Genomic DNA, 23,227 nt, shown 5'->3' with positions numbered 1-23,227 from the left:
CCATCTTCCTCCGCAGCAAGAAACTACGGCCTCATACTTTTTTCTTATTTTTATGGTTCATTCCATCCCGTCTCCAGCTCACAAAGCAATTGACTTCCTCAACCATCCATCTTAGCAAAGACACTCGAAAAACACGCCGAGTTAATCACAATGGCAGCCATCTCACGAGCCTGCCGGATCCGTACGCCTGACTCCTTCCAACTGACAGTCTGAAAAACTAACCAGAGGGTACTATACACAGGCAATCCAGCCTTATTGTACGCCTCCCATCTCACCAACTGATCAGAATAACCTGTGCTCACAGCTAAACCAGCATCTGCGACCTCCAAGAGAAATTCCGCGCCATCTACGAGTTCCCAAAACTGTACGCCTAGCCTACACCCCCCTCATCCATAAACGCCAGACTAACAACAAACAGGATAACAACAACCACCAAACTCCTCAAAGCCTCTTCTGCACTCAACATCCCCGTCTACGTGACAACGCAGAACCGCCCGCGACTAGGCGACATCGTCTCCGAACTCCAGCCCTACCTCTCCTCGCCGCTTGTGCGCGCCAACATCGACAAGACGCTTTTCTCGATGATCACGCCGGAACTCGATGCGCTGCTGCCGAACGCGAAGGGCGGGGAGACGCCGCTGGATGTTATCATTGTGGGGATAGAGACGCATATCTGCATTACGCAGACGACGCTGGATTTGCTGGAGCGCGGGCACCGGGTGTATGTGATTGTGGATGGGGTGAGTAGTATGAATAAGGAGGAGAGGGGCGTGGCGCTTGCGCGGCTGCGGGATGCCGGGGCGATTGTGACGAGTAGTGAGGGGATCTTATTTGAGATTTTGGGGGATGCGGGCAGGACGGAGTTCAAGGCTGTTAGTGGGTTGGTCAGGGAGATGAAGGAGGAGACGAGGGAGGCCATGGAGGTGTTTTCGAAGATTTGATCTCTCCTTTTCCTTTGCTACCGTGTCTGGATATTTGCATGAACGGACATGGTCAGGAGGCGACGCTGCATGTGCCTAAAGATATATAATTGATTGCTAGTGGTTGACTCATTTTGTCTACATACGGACCTTCAATCCATGTTCCAAAACGCCATTTTCCTTCGTCCATTCCTGATATAGTTCATTTAGGCATTGTTACAACGCGTTTAGGCTGCTGGGATGAATTAAGCCAGCCAAACGCAGAAGCCCCGCCGATAGGATTCGGAGCCAACTGTTTGCCAGCCCGGCTTTCGTCTGGGGACCCTCGGGAGGACGTCGGTTGAGGAGACGCCGCGGTGTCGGTACCGGCACCGCTTGACGCTGTTGACACCCGTGTAGAAGACTTAGTCGGCCGTAGAACTTTCATAGTACGGCCCCGAGATGGCTTGCTCGCGCCGGACGATGCCGGGTCGATTTTCGTCTCCCGCCTCCATGCACTCCAGACACCTGCAGTTTCAGGCTTGGCGGCTTCATTGGCCTGAAAGTCGATCGTCGAGGTGGACTTGCCCGGGTCTTCCTGAGCTTCAGTCACCGGGGACACATCGTGAGAACCCGACGAATGGGTCATTCGACTTCCATCTGGCTCTTCGGTGGATGCCCTTGCGGTGGTAGACGCAGAGGTGGATCGTCGCGATCGACTCGGCTCTCCGATGACCCCAACTCCGGAATCACCGCTCACATCTGTCGGCCCCTTTTCCAAAGCCTGCCTTGTCGAGCGTTCTAGGCGCGAGCGATCCGATGCAGTGCAGAGAGACTTGAAGACAGAGTCATCCTCCGGCCGCACTAGGGGAATGGAAATCTTGTTCCTTTCGTCATCTACCATGATGATCTTGTCCTGAGAGAACAAAATGTCCGCATTATGGGAGCGAAGAACATCACTTCCGAGGATAATCTGAATGGAATGATCGTTGGGATCCATATCCCGAACAAGAAAGCGGATAGTCAGGGTGGGAAGCTGAGGAACCGGGCTGTTGGGACGAGACGAGGCCTGGTGAACGCTGGCCTCCGGGAGATACATCGGAAGCTTGATGAACCGTACGCCATCCTCCTGGGTTACAAGATCTTCCAAGCCGAGTTTCTGCACCATCGGATACCCAAGCGTCGAGACATACGATCCTGAACAGGCAGCAGCATACAGAAGCGAGTCGTTTGAGAAATTTGTCGTCAACCAACATCGAATGACACACGGCACGGGGCCAAGGAGGAATAGACCCGGCGGGGTATCAGAGGAGAGCCGCCGACGGACGATCCCGTTATACGGCTCGTCGTCTCCAGCCCTAGACTATTCGTCCGAGCAGAGTGATGCGAATGCCCTGAAGAGCTCTGTCGGCCATCAGACCGGTGGGACAGTGAGCGTTCGGTGAGTGGATGGCTTCCCATACCGCTCCCCGTCCTCAGCGGCAGCTCGCTGGTAGATCGGCTGGCTTGCCCATAGTAACCATGAATAGCACTTTCATCGAACCGGACACTATTCGCTCTGGATGTCCCTCTTCTCGGTTCGTCTTCGCTCTCGAGACCCATTGGATTCGCCATTCCGTGATGCTGGCCCTGATCGAACCCTTTAAAGGCGTCAGCAGGGGCGTGAAAGACTGGATCTTTGGGGCAAAACAATTAATATCTGCTATGGTACCCTAAGAATAGGAGGCGGAAACGCACCTGTTGGAATGGTACCCCGATAGAAGTAGGAAACGGTGACAAAGGACCCCAAACACTTCTCAGCCTCGCATCCTCATCCCTCCGTCTTTCCAGTCGTGCAATCCTCTCCGCCTGCTCAAACTGCGCAGCGTGAAGTTCCTTCAGCTCTTCAAAGACGCGCCAAATGTCGTCGCGCGATGCAAAAGGATACTGAGCGTCCATGTCCACGTAGATGGAAACCGGAGTGAAGAGGTCTTCCGCGAGCGGCGAAAGTCGACAGACGGTTCACGCAGAGAGAAAAGACCGAATCCTGCAATCTCAAGCTCGCTTGCTCACACCGAAGCTTCGTATATCGTCTGCAACACTGCTCGGTTCCCGGTCTTGTATGGTAGTGTCAACTGGCAGCTGGCTTAACCCTCGGACTCCTCCTCCCTCGTATGCTGTGAGACGGCCGTAAGGCCGTCCACCTAGTTGCTAGTATCTGATTTTCGTGTATCACTTGTCAGAACATACAGGTGGGCCACGGGTTCTGTACGGTATAAGGACGGATCGTAATGTGGTCAAGCGGGCGGCGTGGAATCCGACAGAAAGAGATGGCGGAAGGGATACTGTGTAGGTAATGGCACAGTCAAGGGTTAAGCAATTAGCAAAGTGACTTTCGAAGGGTCTTTGATTCTATTGTAAGACGATTAGAGCGAGTTGTCGATTTTCCACGGATGGGATCTACGGTTGAATTGGGGTTCTCGCAGGCAGAACAGGGTAGTTGGGTGTTGGAGAGAAACTCGTGTGTTTGCAGCGATTGCTTGGATTGGCGAGAAAGGAAGTTATAGAGGCCTCCAAGAATCTCGATGATGATATACGGGTTTTATCTCAAAAGATATATGCGTCTTAGAGCACGAGGTTTGTTATGGATAGACGACTGATGATGACGGAGTAACGAAGCAAAGGGACGTGGGCAGTGAGGGGATCACAAGTCCGCTGTTCATCACTTAAACCGGCAACGATCTAGACCGCTTTTATTCTCCTACAGCATGCACGGTCCATGCCAGATTGCTTCTGACATCTGATCAAACTCATCAATTATCTGTGATCAATCACTGCGATGAGAATGTTTGTATTTATATTTGATAATGTGAATTTCTACTGATCGTGTCAGCTTTGGTGTACGTTGACCACCGGTCGATTCCAGGAGCTCATTGGAACAACATCATTTGGGAGCTTCCATCCACCCAGGAAAAACCATCTCGAGCGCCTCGGGGGCTTGATCCGGCCACTTGGCTGTGATAGTCTTAATCACTTCCTCATACATGAGCCGATAACCGTCACCGGTAAAGTGCAATCCTGTAACATATTAAGGTCAGCACGAGCGCCAAATATGAACGAAAACTGGGATCGAACCATCCGTGAAGAAACTCTGCAGCTTCTCATTATTAGGGGCATCTCTGGAGCCGATCAGAGGTTCTCCCTCTTTCCAACCTGCCGCAGTCATGAACGCAGTCCAGAGATCTACCACCGCAACCCCTAACGACGCGGCGACCTCGCGGGCGGCCTCCGAATACAGCTTGGTCTGCTTGACTGTTCTGCTGGGATGGGGTGTGTTCTTTGCGATATCGAATTCTTCCAGCTGGTATTCATTCACCGGTGGCGGGGTCAGGATCAGTATCCTTGGGTTTTGAGCAATTGTCGCCGGGTGCTGGATGATCCTCTTCAGGTTCTCCTTGTAAGTCTCCACTGGAACGTGCTGGTAGTGTCCAGGGACGGCCGCATCATTTGCTCCGAAAAATATTGTCTAGAAACGATCAGAACCACGCCTAGACTTCAGCGAGTAGGGCGTCATACCATAAACCGAACAGTAGCCGTCTCCGGTTTGGGGAAGAACTTGGGAAAGACCTTGACCGCATGCGCGGTGGTATAGCCACTATGCAGGAGTCAGTATACTCATCTATGCAAGCTGCAAGTTGTCAAGCACGAACCCGAACCCACGATTGATCACATCCAAGCGGCGGCTGTAGGCTGTAATGAATTAGTATCGACAATCCACGCAAGTAGCATAAGAAAAAGAGACCAAGGAATTGAATCCTTACCATCCTGCAGAGCGGGCTGAAAACCAAACCCCATGCTCTGATCCGAAGACATTTGCGTGATCGAGTCTCCAAATAGGATGAACTGGTCGTACGGCTTATACAAGGCCTCCTCGGCCGATTGGGCAACTCCGTTAGACATGATGCAGACAGCAAACAGCAAACAGCAAACACGCAGACAATCAGACAATCAGATCAGATTCAAATCAGTCACTACTAGAGCTCAATAGCACACAGTTCTGTTTGCGACAGTTGTTCCTCAAGAAGGACGAGGCGCCTCTTATGGCCGGCGGTGGGGTTGAATCTCGCTGGATCTCGGCCGCTTATCGGTTAGTCTGGCTAAATTGATTGAACCGTAGCTTTGCTGGAGAACTAACTTCACTCTATTGGATACGGAGCTTCGGAGACAGTTTTGGGGTACAAACTGTCGTCCCTTTTCGTGGATTCATAGGTCGATGCTTATTGGTCTCGGCAAAAAGGTGTTTGTCGGCATGGGATTATCCACCAACAGCGTTGTTCCATTCTTTTGTATACATTTCTAGGGGTGTTGATGTTGATGCTTCAGATGAATAGATGTCCCTCTGCAGTTTAGAAGCATTTCTTTACTTATTCTACAGTCCTCTATAAATTACATTTTGTGCTTCCCACACTCATTGTCTGTCCGTTATAGATTTTGCTTCTTACAAATGCCAATTGTGCTCTTCAACTGATATATCCCCTCAGTATATTCCTCTCAGATGGCATTATTGTCCTCGAATGTACACAAGTCCATTTATACATCAGAGCAAAGATATGACCCAGTCACAACTTTGGACAAGATGATGAAGAATATGTACATCACTGCTCTGACCATCTGTTCTCCATACCTTATACCCATCGTCAATCCAGCAGCTGTAGATGAACAGAGTAGCCTCAAGGAGCATTACGCCATTTCTTTCCCATCACATGGAGGAGAATGGTGAAAAGGAAGCTAAAAACAAAGAGGAGAGAACTGGTGACCGCAGAACTAGCAGCGACACCAACATTAGTGAACATGTCGGGGAACCTATCCACAAATTAGCCATCGCCCGGAGATTTACGACCGCTGTTCAGCATGAAGGCATATAATCTTACCAGAATGGACCGATGAAACCCCACATCTGCCGAACGAATGTGATAAACACTCCAACACTGCCAGAGTCTTGAGGATAGTTGTCAACAGCATAGGTGATAGCGGTCGTGGTCACCAGCTGATTGCCAAAAGCCGCAATGGCAGTGCCAACGATAGGAGAGACAACCCAGTGGCCCTCGGCTGCCTGCTGTGTGCAGACAAGGAAGACGATCACACCGATGATTGTCAGAATGACGCCGGGGTAGGTGAGCCAGAGACGATACTCGGGTTCGGGTCTTCTCTGAATACGACGAGCCCGGTGGTTCATCCAGAAATCTGATAGAGAACCACCAACTTGTTCTCCGAGAATCGAACCGATGATCACACCAAGGAATTGAAGACCCAGTTGCTCGGCGTTGAGGCCAAACTTCAGTTGCAAAAGCTGAGGAACTTCCACAGTAATAAGAACGCTACCGAACAAGAAGACCATGGAATACACGATTGCGGGGATGAACACGCGGGCATGCTTCACCAGGGTCAGAGGGTGATAGAACTCGCTCAGTCTCAGAGGAGCAGGATCAATCCGGCGGAACGATAAGTATTGACTCTTGAAGTCTGCAGACAGACTTTCCTCGCTGCCGCCCAGGTAGAGGGTCTCAGGTCCAAAGAAGAGATAGAGAATGAACTGGACGCCATTGACGATCGCGAGGACCCAGTAGATGTAGCGATATCCTACACGATAGGCGACGAACCCAAAGATAAGCGGTCCTGTCGGCGCATTAACGAAGCCCAGACTACTTCCAGAATGATAAACGCACCGACTGGGACGCCCAGTGTGACCATCAAGGTCCAGACGCCCATGTACTTAGCTCTCTCCTTCTTGAAGAACGTTTCCGTCACAACAGCACTTCCAATCGCTGCAGCGGGTGATATGAAAAAGGCTACCAAGGCTCTGCACGCAGCCATGGATCCATATGTAGGGCTCTTGGCACAGCCGACATTGCAGATCAAGCTGATAATCAAAGACAGGAGAAAGATGGGTCGACGTCCAAACCGGTTTGACAATGGCTTCCAGAACAAAGGTGCTCCACCCAGAATTGCAATCTGGAGAGACGTGAGATAGCTGGCGCTCTGTACGGATTTTCCAAATTCAATGGCAATGTCTTCGTATGCTGGTGTAATGGATGCCGCTGTCAGCGTTGCCATGCAAGCGTGAAATGCCACAAGGCCTAGATTGAGTACTTTCTGCGAAAAAGGGGACATAGGTCAGCCATTGACCGAGCGAAGAGAGATAGGGACAAAGGCGTTGATACCTTCCAGAGAGGCCAGTTGTATGGATCGGCATTTGATGGGCTTGGAATAGGATCCAGGTCAAGAGTTCCATGGCGTTGGATCAGGTATTCTTTGTGAGATACCGAAAGACCGGCAGCGGCAATCTCGGCCTCTGTAGCATGGATGTCATCTGCTTTCTCGAGACATTCGCTGTCTGTTTTCTCTGATTGAAGAATATCCTTAGTGTCTGGGCCTGAAGACGAGCGAACGTTCTCCGCCATTTCAATGGAAGGCATGATATCTCCGTCTTGAAGGGAGAAAACTTGAAAGAGTAGAGTTCGGGGTAAGGGGAGATATAGTAAGATGGGTCAAGACTTGTCTACCGCAGACGGAGAAAGATCATGCGTTTATAGTGCGCCAGAGTAGGATTGGGTACGCTACTTGAGGATCCAGATGGAATGATAAGCGAAGTGCATGAGGCGTGAAGTCCATTCATTGCTTTGGACCGGGGGTGGGGGAATCTGGCCATCTGTCTGTACTCAAGAGGCAACCCATCTCACCGAGAACATAGCACATTAGGGACATTCGTGGAGAGATTTGTGGGGACTCATCCCCACAAATATCAGGGGGAAAGTGAGCTTCGTCAGCATCTGGTTTCTATCGAGCTTGTAGCAAATAGCCAGTTATCGTCCCAAGTAGTCTCTGTTGGGCGAAGTGAAGAGCTCGATCTGACACCAAACGGTTTCATGTGGGACTTAAGCTCAGGAGTCTTCCTTCATTGGTAATCCCCACGGAGATACCGACTAGCTGTCTAGATAGACGATGGGCAATGTCCTGTGTTCGAAGTTCGAGCACGTATGTTTCCGTGATTCGGGTTCTTCAAGACTCGCAGATACCAGTTTGTCAGACCCGCTGGCTAGATCAGTGACCCACTTGGAATATGGGGTAGAATTTTTGATCTGGGGTATGTCAAGGCCTCTGATAAAGTCCTATATCCTCTTGGCTCTTGCCTAACTTGATTATCAACAACAAACAGCTTGAAGAGGCCATCGTCGCACCGCCAAGTGGCCATGATGAAGCGTTGCTAAGCTTTACCTCAGTTGCCACACGAAGCTTGTAGCTCCGACTCGGGTTTCTGCTTCAAGTCATTTGGGCCGAGTGTTCGAGCCTTTGCCAAGAACCCCTGTGGCCGAGGAAGTGACGTACGCAGTAAACAGTACGCTCGTTGGTCCGAAATGTCATTGTGGTGTCTTCGTCCACAGAAATGTTCGTTGAGTCCATGGCTCAATGGCTAGCACCTGAAGTTGAAGTAAGTAGTGTACAATTCCGAGCTGCAGCATCGAAAAGGTGGACAATGAATTCGAGCTAAACGCTTGAGTTGGAAGTTTCTAAGAGGCCTACGATTATTATTGTGGGGTGTGGGGGAGGATCGTTCTCTCTGCCTTGAAGCCTTGCGGGCAATCAAAGGTCACTACACTCGCTACAGAGTGGTTCGTACAGAGTTATTGGCAATGATGAAATCATGATTTCAGCATTAGATTCGACTGCAAATGGCCAATCACACAACGGTGTAGCCTTCATACTTGAACCTGGAATGTCCTCGCCATAGCTATCTACGTAGAGGGGTACGGTTCATATTAAAAGTGCAAATCCTGGAACTGCAATGAAAAGAGTATGGGACAGTACTCAACATTATAGCTATCGTGCTGGGCCAGCAGGAGGACATATTTACTCGATAGTCCTGTAGAGTCTGGCATTTCCCCATGCCGTGGAGTAGATATATAATGCAGGACATACAGGAAGCTTTCCACTAATAATAGCAGTGCCGCTGCTACTGCCCGCATGAAGGCTACTAACTAAAGGTAAGGAAGGTAAGAAAGACAGTGACTCTACCTTTGTCTGGTCCAGGTTTCACAAAACTATCAATGTCAGGTTTCCCAATCCAGGTCCGTGGCACGGCACATAGTAGATATGTGATCGACGTACTGGACAGGGAACCCTGTTAGTTTTATTTTTGTTAGAATTTGGCTGATCGAGCCTGCACCTCGGATAGAAACCGGATGTCTCAACAAGGTGTTCCCGTCTATGCTTGAGACCTTGGCGCGTTTAGACCCTTACGGAGTCATTTATTGGGAGCATCTTGGATGATTGTTAATCATCACTACCTCTGCTACTGCTCAGGTTCTACACGGGGTGCCTCCCTGGAGGCTTGGCAAGCGAAGCTACTAGTCTATGCACATGCAGGCTTCTCCTTCGGGCCGGTGCTGATCGTAAGCCCAGCTGTAGCATCTTGTCCACACAGTCAACAGATCCAACTTTGATTCGTCTCTATTTAGGAAGAAAGACAACCACGAATTGATGATCCCCATGAGCCAACAGGATGACTCGTCATTCTCCATTGATGATCACTCCAGATGATGCTAACTGTAGCCTGACCATGACTTGCGGGATGCGGAGGTCATCTGCCCGTGCCACGATTGCTTCCAAGCCCACTAGCGACGATTGGAGAAACGCCTAGATAATTGGAGTCAAAAGCATCTACTGGTACTTGCATCGGCCAAGGCAGGACCTTTGCCGGTGGAAGTTTCGCCTCGAAAGCTATCGTTCACTTGTGTTTCATCCCTTTCTATCTTTTCCTATACCATTTTCTTCTTCTCTGAGACTTCTTTCATTGTTGAATTGTTTGTTGATAACTCAGTTGGTTCGGGATAACTTCACCGCTTGACCGCTCCCGTGCCGTACTATCAAAACAAGTGGGACTGGTTATTCCACTGCAGGACATTTAAAGTTCCTCTTTTGTCTGTCGAGGGCCTGTGGTGGATATAGAGAGGGATATGTTTTTCAGTAAGTCGGATATGAGCAGATCCAGTTCCCTCAAGACGAGTCCTCCTTTGGTGTTTGTTTGTTGTGCCTGAGGAATGGTTATAGTCTAACAAGGTTCTCAGTTCTTCGTGTCTAGTTCGAAGCCAGAGCAGCTTCAATAATCCCCCAAATGCCTCGGTCTGTTCCTCCAAATATATCGCCCTTGCCTCAAAATGACGACTCGAACCTTTCGGCAAGCGAATATCTAAACATCGCTTCCCGCACCGCTCCTCCGTCTCCATCGGCCTTCAGGCGTACACATTCCCTTCTGTCCGACACTCATACCGGGTATCAGTCTTTGGAATCCCACATGGAAGCGGGTGAAACCACGACTTTGTTAGGGAAGACTCGCGAAAATCGTCGGGGCACACCCCGAAGATCGTACACCAGCATCTCCGCTATTCCGGCCCCTGATAATTATCTCAGACACTCCTTGACGAGTGGTAGCCTACGTCGGTCTCGACATCACAGCCGTGCAAATTCGCAGTCCCTGCGATTTAGCCGAAGAGGCAGTATTGACGACGATGACGGTGAAGACCTTCCACCATCGGCCAAAGATGGAATGACCGCTTCATTTCTTGACGAGCGGAACTGGTACGACCAGTTCACCTCGACTGACTGGGTGCATGACAGTATTGCTGATGGGCGCGTTTGCGGGAACTGCGCAAGCGCAAGGATTTTCGCGGCCGCCTGCTCGCGGCGTTTGATGGTGCTCAGGGTTGGATTCTGGTTGCGTTGATCGGCTGCATCACCGCTGCCATCGCCTATTTTGTGGACGTGACCGAGGATTTCGTCTTCGATCTGAAAGAAGGATTTTGCACTCCAAGATGGTTCCATAACCGTGAAAGCTGCTGTGCAGACACCCTGGACTGCTCTGGGTGGCGGTCATGGTCGCAGATTCTCAGTCCGTCTGGTTCCGACAATGGATGGGTCGACCATGCCATGTTTGTGCTTTGGGTGGTTATCCTTTCAGTTATCTCATGCTACCTGACGCTGTTCACCAAGACTGTTGTGCCCTCGTCTGTCTCGCTCACGACGCTAGATGAGAACCTCGGTGCCGGGACTTCTCAAGGAACGAAGCGTGACAACTCCGAGGACGATTCACCGGCATCATTACTTAGCCCGAAGACGCATTATCCAACTATCTTCACGCGCCCCGCCATGACTTACTATTCCGCAGCGGGGAGCGGAGTGGCCGAGGTGAAAGTCATCAACAGCGGTTTCGTACTTCACGGCTATCTCGGGTTCAAGACTTTGGCCATCAAGACTTTGGCGCTAGTTTTCAGTGTCTCGTCCGGCCTGAGTCTTGGCAAGGAGGGTCCGTATGTGCATATTGGCGCCTGTGTCGGAAACATCGCATGTCGGTTGTTCTCCAAGTACAACGATAACGACGGCAAAAGACGAGAGGTTCTCAGCGCCAGCGCTGCAAGTGGTGTCGCCGTCGCTTTTGGCGCCCCAATCGGTGGAGTTTTGTTCAGTTTGGAAGAAGTCAGTTATTATTTCCCGCCAAAGACTTTATTCAGGACGTTCTTCTGCTGCATCGCGGCAGCTCTTTCTTTGAAATTCCTCAACCCCTACGGCACTGGCAAGATTGTCCTTTTTCAGGTCCGGTATGTAAGCGATTGGGAGATATTTGAAATCGTCGTTTTCGCACTGCTTGGGGTTCTGGGAGGAGCGGCTGGCGCTCTCTTCATCAAGGCCTCGAGTCTGTGGGCGAAATCATTTCGCAAACTTTCCATCATTAAACGCTGGCCAATGCTGGAAGTTATTCTTGTTGCATTGGTGACCGGAGTGGTCAGTTTCTGGAATCGGTACGCCAAGCTGCCTGTCTCCGAACTCCTCTTCGAGTTGGCAAGTCCATGTGATCACGAGTCCGTGACATCAACTGGATTATGTCCCACCGAAGACGGGATCGGCGAGATTATCAGCGATCTGCTGGTAGCCTTCGTGATCAAGAGTCTTCTGACGGTGGTGACATTCGGCATCAAGGTGCCCGCCGGAATCTATGTCCCTTCCATGGTTGTCGGCGGTCTCATGGGCCGTATTGTTGGCCATGTGGTGCAATTCTTGGTTGTAAAGTTTCCAAACTTCTTTTTATTCTCGACCTGTCCGGTCTACTCGGGAATGGAGTCCTGCGTTGTTCCAGGAGTGTATGCAATGGTGGCCGCCGGGGCCACCATGTGCGGCGTAACACGTTTGTCCGTCACTCTGGCGGTCATTCTGTTCGAGTTGACGGGCAGCCTGGACCATGTCTTGCCGTTTTCCCTGGCAGTTCTGTGCGCCAAATGGACTGCAGATGCCATTGAGCCTCGTAGTATTTATGTAAGTCTAGCGTCGAATATGACTGCCCAGTTCTAGGACGAGCTAACTTTGATAGGATCTGCTCACTGATATGAATTCCTATCCATTCCTCGACAATAAGATTCAGCTTCTCTCGGAGGACGAACTCGGAGACATTGTCCGTCCTGTTCGGAAAAGCCGCGTGATTGATATTTCAGAATCGCCTTTCGTGCCAGCAACCGAACTGCGCTCCAAGCTCCAGCACCTGCTCATGGCAGGTGAGCTGGACAGCGGCCTCCCTATACTCCGCAACGATATCTTGTGTGGTATTATACCGGCTCCGGACCTTGAGTATGCCCTTGACACTATTGAGGACGAGGAACACACCATGTGCCTCATGTCAATGGACACGGCTTCAGCTGTTGTTGACAGCGAGGATTCCAACGGCAATAGCTGGGTAGACTTCCGCCGATATATTGACCCGGTATGTAGCCTCGATTTTCCTGCTGTGATTCTTAGACTGACAGTTCGATTCAGGCTCCAATCTCTCTCGATATACATTCGCCCATCGATCTTGTCTACCAATGTTTCGCCAAGCTGGGACTGCGTTATCTGTGCGTTCTCCGCGATGGACAGTACGCCGGTCTGGTTCACAAGAAGGCATTCGTCAAATATGTCAAGGAGAAAGAATGAGCGAGACATCTCTACCCACATGGATAGGGTTGAAGCCTACTGCCAAGTATCAACCCGGCGTTTACTTTCACATTTTTGTCCCATAATTCTTGCCCTACATACACGTTCCTTGTTTTATACTGTCTTTCCGTTTGGCAAATCCTGTATATGAACCTCGGACAGGAGGCGAGGAACTTTGCTTTGACATTTGCACAGGCTTCATGTAGATTAGCGTTGGCTTTTTGACGAATCGTTTCAGCGGACATACATCATGACGGCATGTTACAGTATATACGGAGATCAATATTGACATATGTATATGAGATTGCCAAGCGCTCAACCTGCGACCCCTGTCACTACAATATCCGTTCGTAACCCACCATCTGAATCCGCACATCGCCCTCCTCCCTCCATTTCGACGAGACCTGCTCGCCCACCCACCCGGACACCTCCTCCTCACTCGCCATCCTCCACTTCTCCCCAGTCGAAAGCTCCTCATCTACCGGGAAGAAAGTATCACACTCAAACTCCGTCCCATCCACCCTCTCCACATTCGTCATCACAATCCTCACCGGTTGTGTCTCGCTCATGCGCAACACAGAAGCGTATATCTCCGCCCCACCAATCACAAATACATTCCCCAATTTCCCCTCCGCCCCGTAACCACCCTCCAAACTCGCAAGCGCGTCCTCAAGGCCGGTACTCACGAGAGCATCTGTCTGCGCCTGCTCTTGTTTCTGAGCCTGAGCTTGCGCCTGCTCAGCAGCAGCAACAGCAACAGCCTTCGCCCTCTTCGCCTCCAACTCCCTCATTATCCGTTCCCGAACAGAACCAGTTGCATCCCTCGTAATCACGACATTGATGCGCTTCGCGAGCGGGCGGAGGTGTTGAGGCAGCGAGTCATAGGTCTTGCGGCCCATGACAATCGCGTTGGTGGTTCCGGGGCGAGGGGGCCGCGATGTCGCGCGCGCGAAGAACGCCATGTCTGCTTTTATGCGCGGCCAGGGGAGGGTGCCGTGCAGGCCGATGCCGAGGCGGGTGGGGAGGTTTTCGCTTGTGCGGATTGGGGTCGTGGCGACGATGAGGGTTAGGGGTTGTGAGGGTGGCATTTTGGCTGCTGTAGTATAAGAAGGTGGTTGTAGATGGGGAAAATGATTTGAGATGAGAGAGTGGGTGGTGGATTTGATTGATGGGGATCGTTTGGACGTTTTGCGCGAATGGAGCTGATATGGCTTGATAAGAGTTTATGTTTATCGTGGTTGCCCCACTAGAGTGAGTGGTATGGAGAGTATGCTCCAGACACTACTACATTTCGGAAAGTAGAGAGGTAGGTCTCTTTTTACCATGTTCGTATTGCTAGTGATTCAATGGGTATCTATAACTACAAGTTTCTATGGAACAGCTTAGGAAAACTCGAACCAAACACCATACGCCAATCCCCATGCAAAGCAGAACTGTCCAAAAGTAATCACTTCGCCGGCTTCAACAGCCCACCCTCCGCAATAGCCTTCTGAATAGCCTCAGCGTTGCTCTCCAGCTGCTCTCTCCGTTTCACGTCCGCTTCGTCTTCTCCCAGAGTGTCGAGTTTCCCAAACAGCCACGCCTCCTTCATTGTGCGGGTTAGGGAGAGAATATCTTCTGCTGCGCGGACCTGTCGTATACTCGCGTATCAGCACATAACACTTCGTACCCTACTAAAGGAGCGGCTTGTGCTATAACACATACCAGCGCAGTTGACTCCACGTCAAGCTGGTACGTTTCGACGGCTGTTGCTGTGTGACTTGTGTTTTCAACCTGAGACAGAGGTCAGCCGATTGACTGCGGATTTCTGTCATGCCAGAGTGCACGAACGGTAGCTGTAGCCATTATATTCTCGAACCGCTGCAGTAATTGTGAGATGTTGGCATTGATGCGATCTGCCATGTGATGCGATTAGTTTGGTTATCGTAGGTTCGAGATGCAAGGGACAGGGTGAAATTGCATTCGAAACTCACTATGTAGGGCTTTAGATGAAGGTTGAGAATCCATTATCGCGTTTCAATTGAGATTTGATGGGGTTGATGTCTGAAGTTCATCTGAAGAGAGTCTGTGATATTGTTTCTCACGCTGATGTTGAAGGCGGGGGTTATGGCGGTCCAGTATTCTGCCATCGTCGCTCATGTTTGCTCAGTTTGGATCGTTATTGTAGATGCTGTGATGCGACGGAGTGTATAAGTCTTTTTACACCAAGAGCTGAATGGCAGCCACATTACAGGGTAGTCATGTAATTATTTGCACAAGCTAGCAGCACGGATATAGGTCTATCGCGTAGATGAGTTACGCATACAGAGAATGTGGCATAAATTTGGTGTATCTCATAGGTTGCGGAGCTCGGAGCGGCTTAGACTATAGTATAATGATCGAGCAGCAGCTGACTGCAAGCGCTCGTCAAACCATGACTTCGAACAAGGCAAACCCGGGATTAGTACACCACTGAAAGCCATTCTCCAGGGGCGCCTAGGCCAACGAGGCTATGCCGAATGGCTTCAGTGGGGTTACTTTCCTTTCCATCATACTAGCGAAGCCTCATGGTTGCAGCAGGGTCGTCAAGCCAGTCATCCACCCCGCAGCCTTCGTTCTAAGTCGAGCGGAGCTCGTCCGTACTCCAGATATTGATCAAAGTGTGAAGACAGGCGCCAGTTTGTCGAGTATCGATATGAAGAGTCCCAGTCTACCGGACATACTTGGACTAGTGGTATATTAGAGGTATTCGTCATATTCTTTCGAAAGGATGGCTCACCATAAATCTTCTGTGAAAGTCGGAGCGCAACAAATCCTGTCATATGATTAGCGCCATTCAAGATCCCGTACTGACAAGTCTTACGTTGACAAACTCCTTGCCGCGTTTCTCTTCGGTCCCGCGAGCTTGGTTCTTGAAAACAACGTCGTCGTCCCATCTCCGCTTGAGATTAAAGTCCTGGGGGTTGAGCAGCGGGTTGCCCTTGGCAATGTCATACTCTCGTTGCTCCTCTTCCTTTGCAGCACGTTCGCGTTCCTAGAAATCGGTGAGTATGGTAGAAAACCACACAAACGAATGAAACCAACCTCTTTCTCTTTCTGCTCTAGCCTCTCCCTCTTGATTTTTTCCAGTTCCCGCATCAACTCCGCAGCTTCATCTTCGTCATCACTATACCGTGTGAGTATGTCCATCGCCAGACTGACTGGGGATTGGAGATTTACCTCTCTTCTTCACTACTGTCATCTTCTGATCCTTCCGAGTCCGCATCTATATCCCGAGTTTCCTCTAATATCCGCCGTCGCTTCGCTTCTGGGTCCTCCTCTTCTGCTTCGCCTGCACCATCCGGAGGGCCCCCTTCTAGTAGACGTTTCGGCGCCGCGCTTTCAATGGCCGGTTCATTGATTGGGACTCCGTTCTTCTTGGCAAAGTGAGCCGCCTCAGCCTGGAGTAGCTCGGCTCGTAGGTCGCGTTGGCGGACTTCGGTTTCACTTCCTTGCCCTAATTGACTGGGAATAGTCAGATGGAGTGTCCTCCGCTGATAACGCGTTGACCTACCGAGTCTTGAGGTGCGTGTATGCGGGTAAAAGTCGTTGATGATAAGCTGGTCCACGAAGGGCCTCTTTCCCTTGCGCCTATAACCATGGTGAGCTCCGCTCGAGGAAGGGGATAGTGAGGATGAGCACGTACGGGATCGAAGGTGGGTCTGTGGGCTATGGATAAGTCAGCACATTATTTCTGCAACGTCACAATCGGCTTCCTCATACCTGTAGTCATGATGGGCTGTCACGGATGGCCTGTTGTATGTTTTCTGCTCAATGATTTAGAGGCTTGTCGGAGGATGATAATGTCGATGTTGCGGCCTCAGGCTACCAGCTGAATCAGCCATTCTCACCGCTTTCGGCTTAGGATGGATATTATTGGCCTACTTGGAACATTGATGATCCGCTGCATTCAATGACGCTGCAGAATCCAGAAATTTCCCAAAAAGTCCGTCTTGCTCGACCCCGTCGGGGCCAAGTCCGCCTCCGCAACCATGAACAAAGAAGCACCGCTCTCAATTGCTGAGCGCGACTTCATCCTCAATGCTCTGCGCGAGGATGTGAGACTGGATGGTCGCCATGCTGACCAGCTTCGTCCTCTGACCGTAACATTCGCCGAAGAGTATGGGCATGTGAAAGTGCAGCTGGGCAAGACGAGGTGGGTTCTGTTCATTCAATCCGGCGTCGTTTCTGAAAAGGCTGACCTTTCTGTAGTCTCATTGTGCGCATATCCTCAGAAGTAACAAAACCTCGCGATGACCGTCCCTTCGATGGCATCTTCACAATTGCCCTAGAGCTTACGGCTATGGGCTCACCAGCTTGGGACAATGGACGGTATGGCTAGTATCATGTGTTGGGCGGCTCATTCAGCTAACATTCATACTCATCAGACAAGGAGATCTCGAAGCCTACGTCTCGCACGTCCTTGACAGACTGGTGCGCCACTCGAACGCTTTAGATACCGAGTCATTGTGCATCCTCAAGGGAGTCAGTTGCTGGAGCATCCGCGCCGATGTCCATGTCACCGACTACGATGGCAACCTCATTGACGCCGCGTGTATCGGAGTGATGGCTGGACTGCAGCACTTCCGTCGTCCGGATGCGGTTGTCAAGGATGGACAGGTGGTTGTCTACGGGCTAGACGAGCGGGTACCGGTTCCCTTGAATATTACGCACAAACCTCTTTCAGTTACCTTTCACACCTTTGATGAAGGCAAACGGGTTATCCTTGATGCAACTCGGAAAGAAGAGCAAGCCTCGGAAGCGGACGTTGTTTTTGGCATGAATAGTGCCGGAGATGTGTGTTTCGTCTCCAAGTTTTCCGGCTCCCCCGTGGATGCCTTAGTATTTGTGTCAAAGTCGTCGGTTGCTCTTGAGAAGGTCAAGGAGATCAATGCGATTATCGACAAAGCCCTGCAAGCCGACTCCGCTAAAAGGTCAAAGAACGGAATGGCGGAAGAATCAAGGGCGGAGAATGACCGATGACTCGATACTCATGAGCATAACAACGACGAAAGGCAACATGGTGATGATACCAAGGATGTGATGTAATATAGAGCTCCGTAATGATGTTTATTAGTCTCAACTGAAGTCTTTCCCCGTCTATCTCTACAGTATTACACGTGTACAGAAAGTCTCGGTCGGTCTAGAAAGCGAAATCACATCATGGCTCTAGGCGAGACGTCCGCAGCCCCTGTCAATCATGTCGAGAAAAATCATAGTCGGATCGACTCTTGAAGACGAAAGGATCGTTCTTAGACCTCAGCTTTTACCCTGAGTGGGCCGGTGGACGCGCATCCTCATTTGGCGCAGGAACAAAACGGCTGCTGGAGGAGGTAAAAGCGTAAAATCGAGGGAAAACCCCCCCCCCCCCCGAAAAGAAAGGAAAACAAGCGATCCTCAGGGGAATGAATGGCTCAACCAATTCGAACTCTTGATAACCTCTCTATCAAACGTCTTAGCTTTCAGGAACATTGACTTCCGTGTCTCTGTTGTTGACTATTTATAAAGCCAGCTAACTAACTTACCTTGTGAACCACGGCCGAGTGTCAGCACCGCCCAGTGGAATCCGCAACAGCCAACCAGCCAACGTCGTTTCGCCGCCCATCCCAAAACACCTCTCTAGGCATTCAAGAATAGTCTACCATTTGCTACTTGTTGTCCTTATTCGCATCTTCCAGCCCTTCGCAATCTGCCTCATCCGATCGGTTCTTCCTTTCAAACCCGATCAAACCCCCTTGCGCAACCTCGTGGCCGTTGTTGTCAACCAAATTACCCAGCCACTCCCCACTCACTCTTCCCCGAGTCTTCGGTCAATGCTTCAGGGACCCAACATCTCTGTGACGGAGGAGTTTACCCGCACCAAGCATCATGGCCAGCGGTAGGCCTCCAGGTCTCCATCCAGCCGCTGGCCGCGATGAGGACCTGATGCAGATGGAGGATTCGACTCCCATATACAGTACGGGACAGCGCCCGCCGGTCAACGACGACAACCTGTTGCGACAGTACAACATTGACGATTCTGATCAGCCTCAACCGCGTCCCTCCGTCTCCTACGATAACTTTGTTGGCGGGCGGGGACCGCCAGGTGCTGGAGCCCATGCATCGAACTCTGCGCATCCTCCGGCCCAACCGGGGGCATATCTCAGCGATCCTTACTCCGGAGCGGATGTGTCTCGGACGTATTCGCAAACATCCGGCCTGAGCAACTATCAGCGGTATTCGGTCGACGAGTTTGACGATGACCGGGATATGCATGGGTACTATAACATGGATGACGACGACCATATGGCGTCGCCCCATCGCGTACGACAGGCGAAGGACAGGAATAGTATTTTAGGTTTGGGAGGCGGCCTGATGGGGAGAGCGAAGCACATGCTTGGAATGGGACCTGAGTACTCGGAGATGGATCTCCCGCTGACAGAGGCGGGGGCCAGAGCCGCGCAGGTGGAAAGTGTTGAAGGCGACGAGACCGCTGCGCCTAGGGCCCAGAAAAAGTCCAGGAAGTCGGACTTCAAATTCGGTTTTGGTCGGGGGAAGGTCGACCCGTCGACACTTGGTCCTCGTATGATTACGCTCAACAACCCGCCTGCCAATGCTGTTCACAAATTCGTCGACAATCATGTGTCCACGGCCAAATACAACATCGTTACCTTCGTCCCGAAGTTCCTATTCGAGCAGTTCTCGAAATACGCCAACCTGTTTTTCTTGTTCACCGCCGTGCTGCAGCAGATCCCCAGTGTGTCCCCGACGAATCGTTACACCACTATTGTTCCACTGTTGATTGTGTTGTTGGTTTCTGCGATCAAGGAGCTGGTGGAAGATTTCAAACGAAGAAACTCGGACAAGTCGCTCAACCACTCCAAAACCCAGGTTCTGAAGGGTTCCGCTTTTCATGAAACGAAATGGGTCGATGTGGCAGTAGGCGACATCGTCCGCGTTGAATCCGAGCAGCCCTTTCCTGCCGACTTGGTTCTTCTGGCCTCTTCCGAGCCTGAAGGTCTCTGCTACATTGAGACTGCCAACCTGGACGGTGAGACCAATCTGAAGATCAAGCAGGCAATTCCCGAGACCGCGCATCTGGTCAGTCCCGCTGACCTGAGCCGCTTGAGTGGACGCATTCGGTCGGAGCAACCCAACAGCAGCCTTTACACCTATGAAGCGACTCTTACAATGCACGCCGGAGGGGGCGAAAAGGAGCTTCCGTTAGCGCCAGATCAGCTTCTCCTTCGAGGAGCAACCCTGCGTAACACTCCCTGGATTCATGGTATAGTCGTCTTTACGGGTCACGAAACGAAACTGATGCGCAACGCTACTGCTACACCGATCAAGCGGACCGCCGTGGAGCGGATGGTGAACGTCCAGATTTTGATGCTGGTCAGCATTCTCGTCTCTCTAAGTGTGGTCAGCTCCGTCGGGGACCTCATCATTCGACAAACTCAGGCCAAGAAGCTTGTCTATCTCTACTACGGCAGTACGAGTCCGGTCAAGCAATTCGTGCTCGACATCTTCACGTACTGGGTTCTCTATTCCAACCTTGTTCCCATCTCTCTCTTTGTCACCATCGAAATTGTAAAGTATGCGCAGGCACTCTTGATCAATTCTGATCTTGATATTTACTACGACAAGACCGACACTCCCGCCACCTGCAGGACGTCTTCTCTTGTCGAAGAGCTCGGTCAGATTGAGTATATCTTCTCCGATAAGACTGGAACCTTGACCTGCAACCAGATGGAGTTCAAGCAGTGTAGCATCTACGGTGTGCAGTACGGTGACGAAGTACCTGAAGACCGGCGCGCTACAGCGGACGACGGAGCCGAAGCCGGAATCTACGACTTCAAAAAGCTCAAGGAGAACTTGCAGTCTCATCCGTCCGCTGATGCCATACATCACTTCCTCACTCTTCTAGCGACCTGCCATACAGTCATTCCCGAAAGAAATGCGGCAGACCCCGCCAAGATCAAGTACCAGGCCGCCTCTCCTGATGAGGGTGCCTTGGTAGAGGGTGCCGCCGTCCTGGGCTATCGTTTCACCAACAGAAGGCCACGGTCCGTGTTGTTCACCACAAATGGTCAAGAGTACGAGTACGAATTGCTCGCAGTCTGCGAGTTCAATTCGACAAGAAAACGAATGTCGACCATTTTCCGCTGTCCGGATGGGAAGATTCGCATCTACACCAAAGGTGCGGACACTGTTATTCTCGAACGATTGGGACCCGATAACTCTATTGTGGAGGCAACTCTGCAGCATCTCGAGGAGTATGCGTCCGAGGGTCTTCGGACACTGTGCCTCGCAATGCGTGAGATCCCAGAAGAAGAATATCAGCAGTGGATACAGATCTATGAGAAGGCTGCAACAACCGTCGGCGGCAATCGTGCCGATGAGCTTGACAAGGCTGCAGAGCTGATCGAGAAGGACCTCTATCTCCTTGGTGCTACGGCCATTGAGGATCGACTGCAGGATGGCGTCCCTGACACCATCCACACCCTGCAGACGGCTGGGATCAAGATCTGGGTCTTGACCGGTGACCGACAAGAAACGGCAATCAACATCGGCATGTCGTGCAAGCTTATTTCAGAGGACATGACGCTACTGATTGTCAATGAGGATAATGCTCAAGCCACCCGGGATAACCTGACCAAGAAGCTACAGGCTGTTCAGAGCCAGGGCACATCTGGCGAGATCGAGGCTCTTGCTCTCATCATTGATGGTCGGTCATTGACATTTGCGCTGGAGAAGGACATGGAGAAGCTGTTCTTGGATCTGGCGGTCTTGTGTAAAGCAGTGATTTGCTGGTAAGTAACTGCTTCTACACTTCTACTCAATTCATGATGCTGATTCCTTCATAGTCGTGTATCCCCTCTTCAGAAGGCTTTGGTCGTCAAGCTGGTCAAGAGGCATCTCAAGTCTTTACTTTTGGCCATCGGCGACGGTGCCAACGATGTTTCAATGATCCAGGCAGCCCATGTCGGTGTCGGTATCAGTGGTGTCGAAGGTCTTCAGGCTGCCCGGTCCGCAGACGTTTCTATTGCCCAATTCCGTTATCTCCGGAAGCTGCTTCTTGTTCACGGTGCATGGAGTTATCACCGTATCAGTCGAGTCATCCTATATTCCTTTTACAAGAATATCGCCCTTTACATGACTCAATTCTGGGTAAGCAACCCCTGTGCAGACGCTTTTGTTCCCTTGTACTGACGGAAATAGTACTCGTTCCAAAATGCTTTCTCGGGTGAAGTTATTTACGAATCCTGGACCCTCTCCTTCTACAACGTTTTCTTCACTGTGCTTCCTCCGTTTGTCATGGGAATCTGTGACCAGTTCATCTCTGCCCGTCTGCTCGATCGCTATCCGCAGCTATACCAGCTTGGACAGAAGGGATTGTTTTTCAAGAGACACAGCTTCTGGTCGTGGATCGCCAATGGGTTCTACCACTCGCTGCTGCTTTACATCGTCTCCCAGCTGATCTTCCTCTGGGATCTACCGCAAGGAGACGGTAAGGTGGCAGGCCACTGGGTTTGGGGCTCGGCCTTGTATACAGCAGTCCTGGCTACTGTCCTGGGGAAAGCGGCATTGATCACCAACATCTGGACCAAATATCACTTTATTGCCATCCCCGGCTCCATGGTCATCTGGCTCGTTTTCCTTCCGGCGTATGGTTATGCGGCGCCGGCGATCGGCTTCTCCACCGAGTACTATGGCACGATCCCCCGGCTCTTCACCTCACCCATCTTCTACCTGATGGCCGTCGTCCTGCCCTGCATTTGCCTTCTCCGCGATTACGCCTGGAAATACGCCAAGCGAATGTACTACCCGCAACACTACCACCACGTGCAAGAGATCCAAAAGTACAACGTGCAGGACTACCGACCTCGCATGGAGCAGTTCCAGAAGGCAATCCGCAAGGTGCGACAAGTGCAGCGCATGCGGAAACAACGTGGCTACGCGTTCAGTCAGGCCGATGAAGGCGGACAGATGAGAGTCGTCAATGCTTATGATACCACGAGAGGAAGAGGGAGATACGGCGAAATGACCAGTTCGAGGAACCTGGTTTGACATGATTTGTTTCTTTCTATTTCTACAGCTCCATCTCTTGTCCATTGCACCATACTGCCCCATGTCTGTATTATTTACTTGGACTCTGCAGTCCTCGCTATGTTTGTTTCTCTTCTCCACGAGTTAATGTGAAAATCTTGTCATGATTGGAGGTTAGCGAATGTGAGCACGTGCTTAACACTACCGTTGAGTATCTGTCTTATTTGGATAATACGAATATGATGTCCAGTAGCTGACATATATGTACAACGATACCGCTTCATACA

At 51.1% G+C, this 23,227-nt stretch overlaps 10 protein-coding genes across 10 annotated transcripts; 4 read left to right on the top strand and 6 right to left on the bottom strand.

The window, feature by feature from the left end:
- Nucleotides 1–150: 150 nt before the first annotated feature.
- Nucleotides 151–1,100, top strand: P174DRAFT_447308 (putative isochorismatase family hydrolase; the record flags this gene model as incomplete). The annotated part of the gene is made up of 4 exons (XM_024828655.1): nt 151–181; nt 242–257; nt 314–364; nt 419–1,100. 4 exons carry the CDS (start codon nt 151–153, stop codon nt 939–941), a joined length of 621 nt encoding a protein of 206 aa, XP_024687312.1. The 3' UTR covers nt 942–1,100.
- P174DRAFT_508919 (uncharacterized protein) lies at nt 1,059–3,219 on the bottom strand (the record flags this gene model as incomplete). Its single annotated transcript, XM_024831501.1, has 5 exons — nt 2,652–3,219; nt 2,590–2,611; nt 2,168–2,569; nt 1,141–2,096; nt 1,059–1,112 (listed from the first exon to the last, which is right to left on the bottom strand). The coding sequence occupies exons 1-5, from the start codon at nt 2,835–2,837 to the stop codon at nt 1,059–1,061; spliced, it is 1,620 nt and encodes a 539-aa protein (XP_024687311.1). The 5' UTR covers nt 2,838–3,219.
- A 445-nt stretch (nt 3,220–3,664) lies between these two features.
- P174DRAFT_500334 (SGNH/GDSL hydrolase family protein) lies at nt 3,665–5,249 on the bottom strand. The gene is made up of 5 exons (XM_024830963.1): nt 4,700–5,249; nt 4,589–4,628; nt 4,455–4,533; nt 4,014–4,404; nt 3,665–3,956 (listed from the first exon to the last, which is right to left on the bottom strand). Exons 1-5 carry the CDS (start codon nt 4,836–4,838, stop codon nt 3,823–3,825), a joined length of 783 nt encoding a protein of 260 aa, XP_024687310.1. The 5' UTR covers nt 4,839–5,249; the 3' UTR covers nt 3,665–3,822.
- Nucleotides 5,250–5,425: 176 nt separating this feature from the next.
- On the bottom strand, nt 5,426–7,370 carry P174DRAFT_382384 (putative MFS transporter). The gene is made up of 4 exons (XM_024823118.1): nt 7,100–7,370; nt 6,605–7,031; nt 5,810–6,554; nt 5,426–5,741 (listed from the first exon to the last, which is right to left on the bottom strand). Exons 1-4 carry the CDS (start codon nt 7,352–7,354, stop codon nt 5,609–5,611), a joined length of 1,560 nt encoding a protein of 519 aa, XP_024687309.1. The 5' UTR covers nt 7,355–7,370; the 3' UTR covers nt 5,426–5,608.
- Nucleotides 7,371–10,050: 2,680 nt separating this feature from the next.
- P174DRAFT_467712 (chloride channel protein) lies at nt 10,051–13,061 on the top strand (the record flags this gene model as incomplete). The annotated part of the gene is made up of 4 exons (XM_024830555.1): nt 10,051–10,569; nt 10,590–12,242; nt 12,298–12,684; nt 12,738–13,061. 4 exons carry the CDS (start codon nt 10,051–10,053, stop codon nt 12,891–12,893), a joined length of 2,715 nt encoding a protein of 904 aa, XP_024687308.1. The 3' UTR covers nt 12,894–13,061.
- Nucleotides 13,062–13,128: 67 nt separating this feature from the next.
- Nucleotides 13,129–14,077, bottom strand: P174DRAFT_437128 (dihydrofolate reductase). The gene has a single exon (XM_024826204.1). The coding sequence runs from the start codon at nt 13,979–13,981 to the stop codon at nt 13,229–13,231; it is 753 nt and encodes a 250-aa protein (XP_024687307.1). The 5' UTR covers nt 13,982–14,077; the 3' UTR covers nt 13,129–13,228.
- A 263-nt stretch (nt 14,078–14,340) lies between these two features.
- On the bottom strand, nt 14,341–14,963 carry P174DRAFT_500330 (RNA polymerase II mediator complex head subunit MED22; the record flags this gene model as incomplete). Its single annotated transcript, XM_024830962.1, has 4 exons — nt 14,867–14,963; nt 14,724–14,788; nt 14,598–14,666; nt 14,341–14,523 (listed from the first exon to the last, which is right to left on the bottom strand). Exons 1-4 carry the CDS (start codon nt 14,898–14,900, stop codon nt 14,341–14,343), a joined length of 351 nt encoding a protein of 116 aa, XP_024687306.1. The 5' UTR covers nt 14,901–14,963.
- Nucleotides 14,964–15,381: 418 nt separating this feature from the next.
- Nucleotides 15,382–16,696, bottom strand: P174DRAFT_26090 (spliceosome-associated CWC15 family protein). Its single transcript, XM_024821491.1, has 7 exons — nt 16,635–16,696; nt 16,558–16,580; nt 16,426–16,502; nt 16,092–16,376; nt 15,957–16,038; nt 15,736–15,906; nt 15,382–15,687 (listed from the first exon to the last, which is right to left on the bottom strand). The coding sequence occupies exons 1-7, from the start codon at nt 16,642–16,644 to the stop codon at nt 15,625–15,627; spliced, it is 711 nt and encodes a 236-aa protein (XP_024687305.1). The 5' UTR covers nt 16,645–16,696; the 3' UTR covers nt 15,382–15,624.
- A 146-nt stretch (nt 16,697–16,842) lies between these two features.
- On the top strand, nt 16,843–18,060 carry P174DRAFT_437125 (exosome non-catalytic core subunit RRP45). The gene is made up of 3 exons (XM_024826203.1): nt 16,843–17,067; nt 17,124–17,243; nt 17,300–18,060. The coding sequence occupies exons 1-3, from the start codon at nt 16,904–16,906 to the stop codon at nt 17,892–17,894; spliced, it is 879 nt and encodes a 292-aa protein (XP_024687304.1). The 5' UTR covers nt 16,843–16,903; the 3' UTR covers nt 17,895–18,060.
- A 298-nt stretch (nt 18,061–18,358) lies between these two features.
- Nucleotides 18,359–23,198, top strand: P174DRAFT_500327 (aminophospholipid-translocating P4-type ATPase DRS2). The gene is made up of 3 exons (XM_024830961.1): nt 18,359–21,703; nt 21,758–22,061; nt 22,113–23,198. Exons 1-3 carry the CDS (start codon nt 18,780–18,782, stop codon nt 22,959–22,961), a joined length of 4,077 nt encoding a protein of 1,358 aa, XP_024687303.1. The 5' UTR covers nt 18,359–18,779; the 3' UTR covers nt 22,962–23,198.
- Nucleotides 23,199–23,227: the final 29 nt, after the last annotated feature.

The sequence above is a fragment of the Aspergillus novofumigatus genome (genome assembly GCF_002847465.1).
Source record: "Aspergillus novofumigatus IBT 16806 chromosome Unknown P174scaffold_1, whole genome shotgun sequence".
NCBI classification, from domain to species: domain Eukaryota; kingdom Fungi; phylum Ascomycota; class Eurotiomycetes; order Eurotiales; family Aspergillaceae; genus Aspergillus; species Aspergillus novofumigatus.
This window is presented reverse-complemented; position numbering and strand designations above follow the sequence as displayed.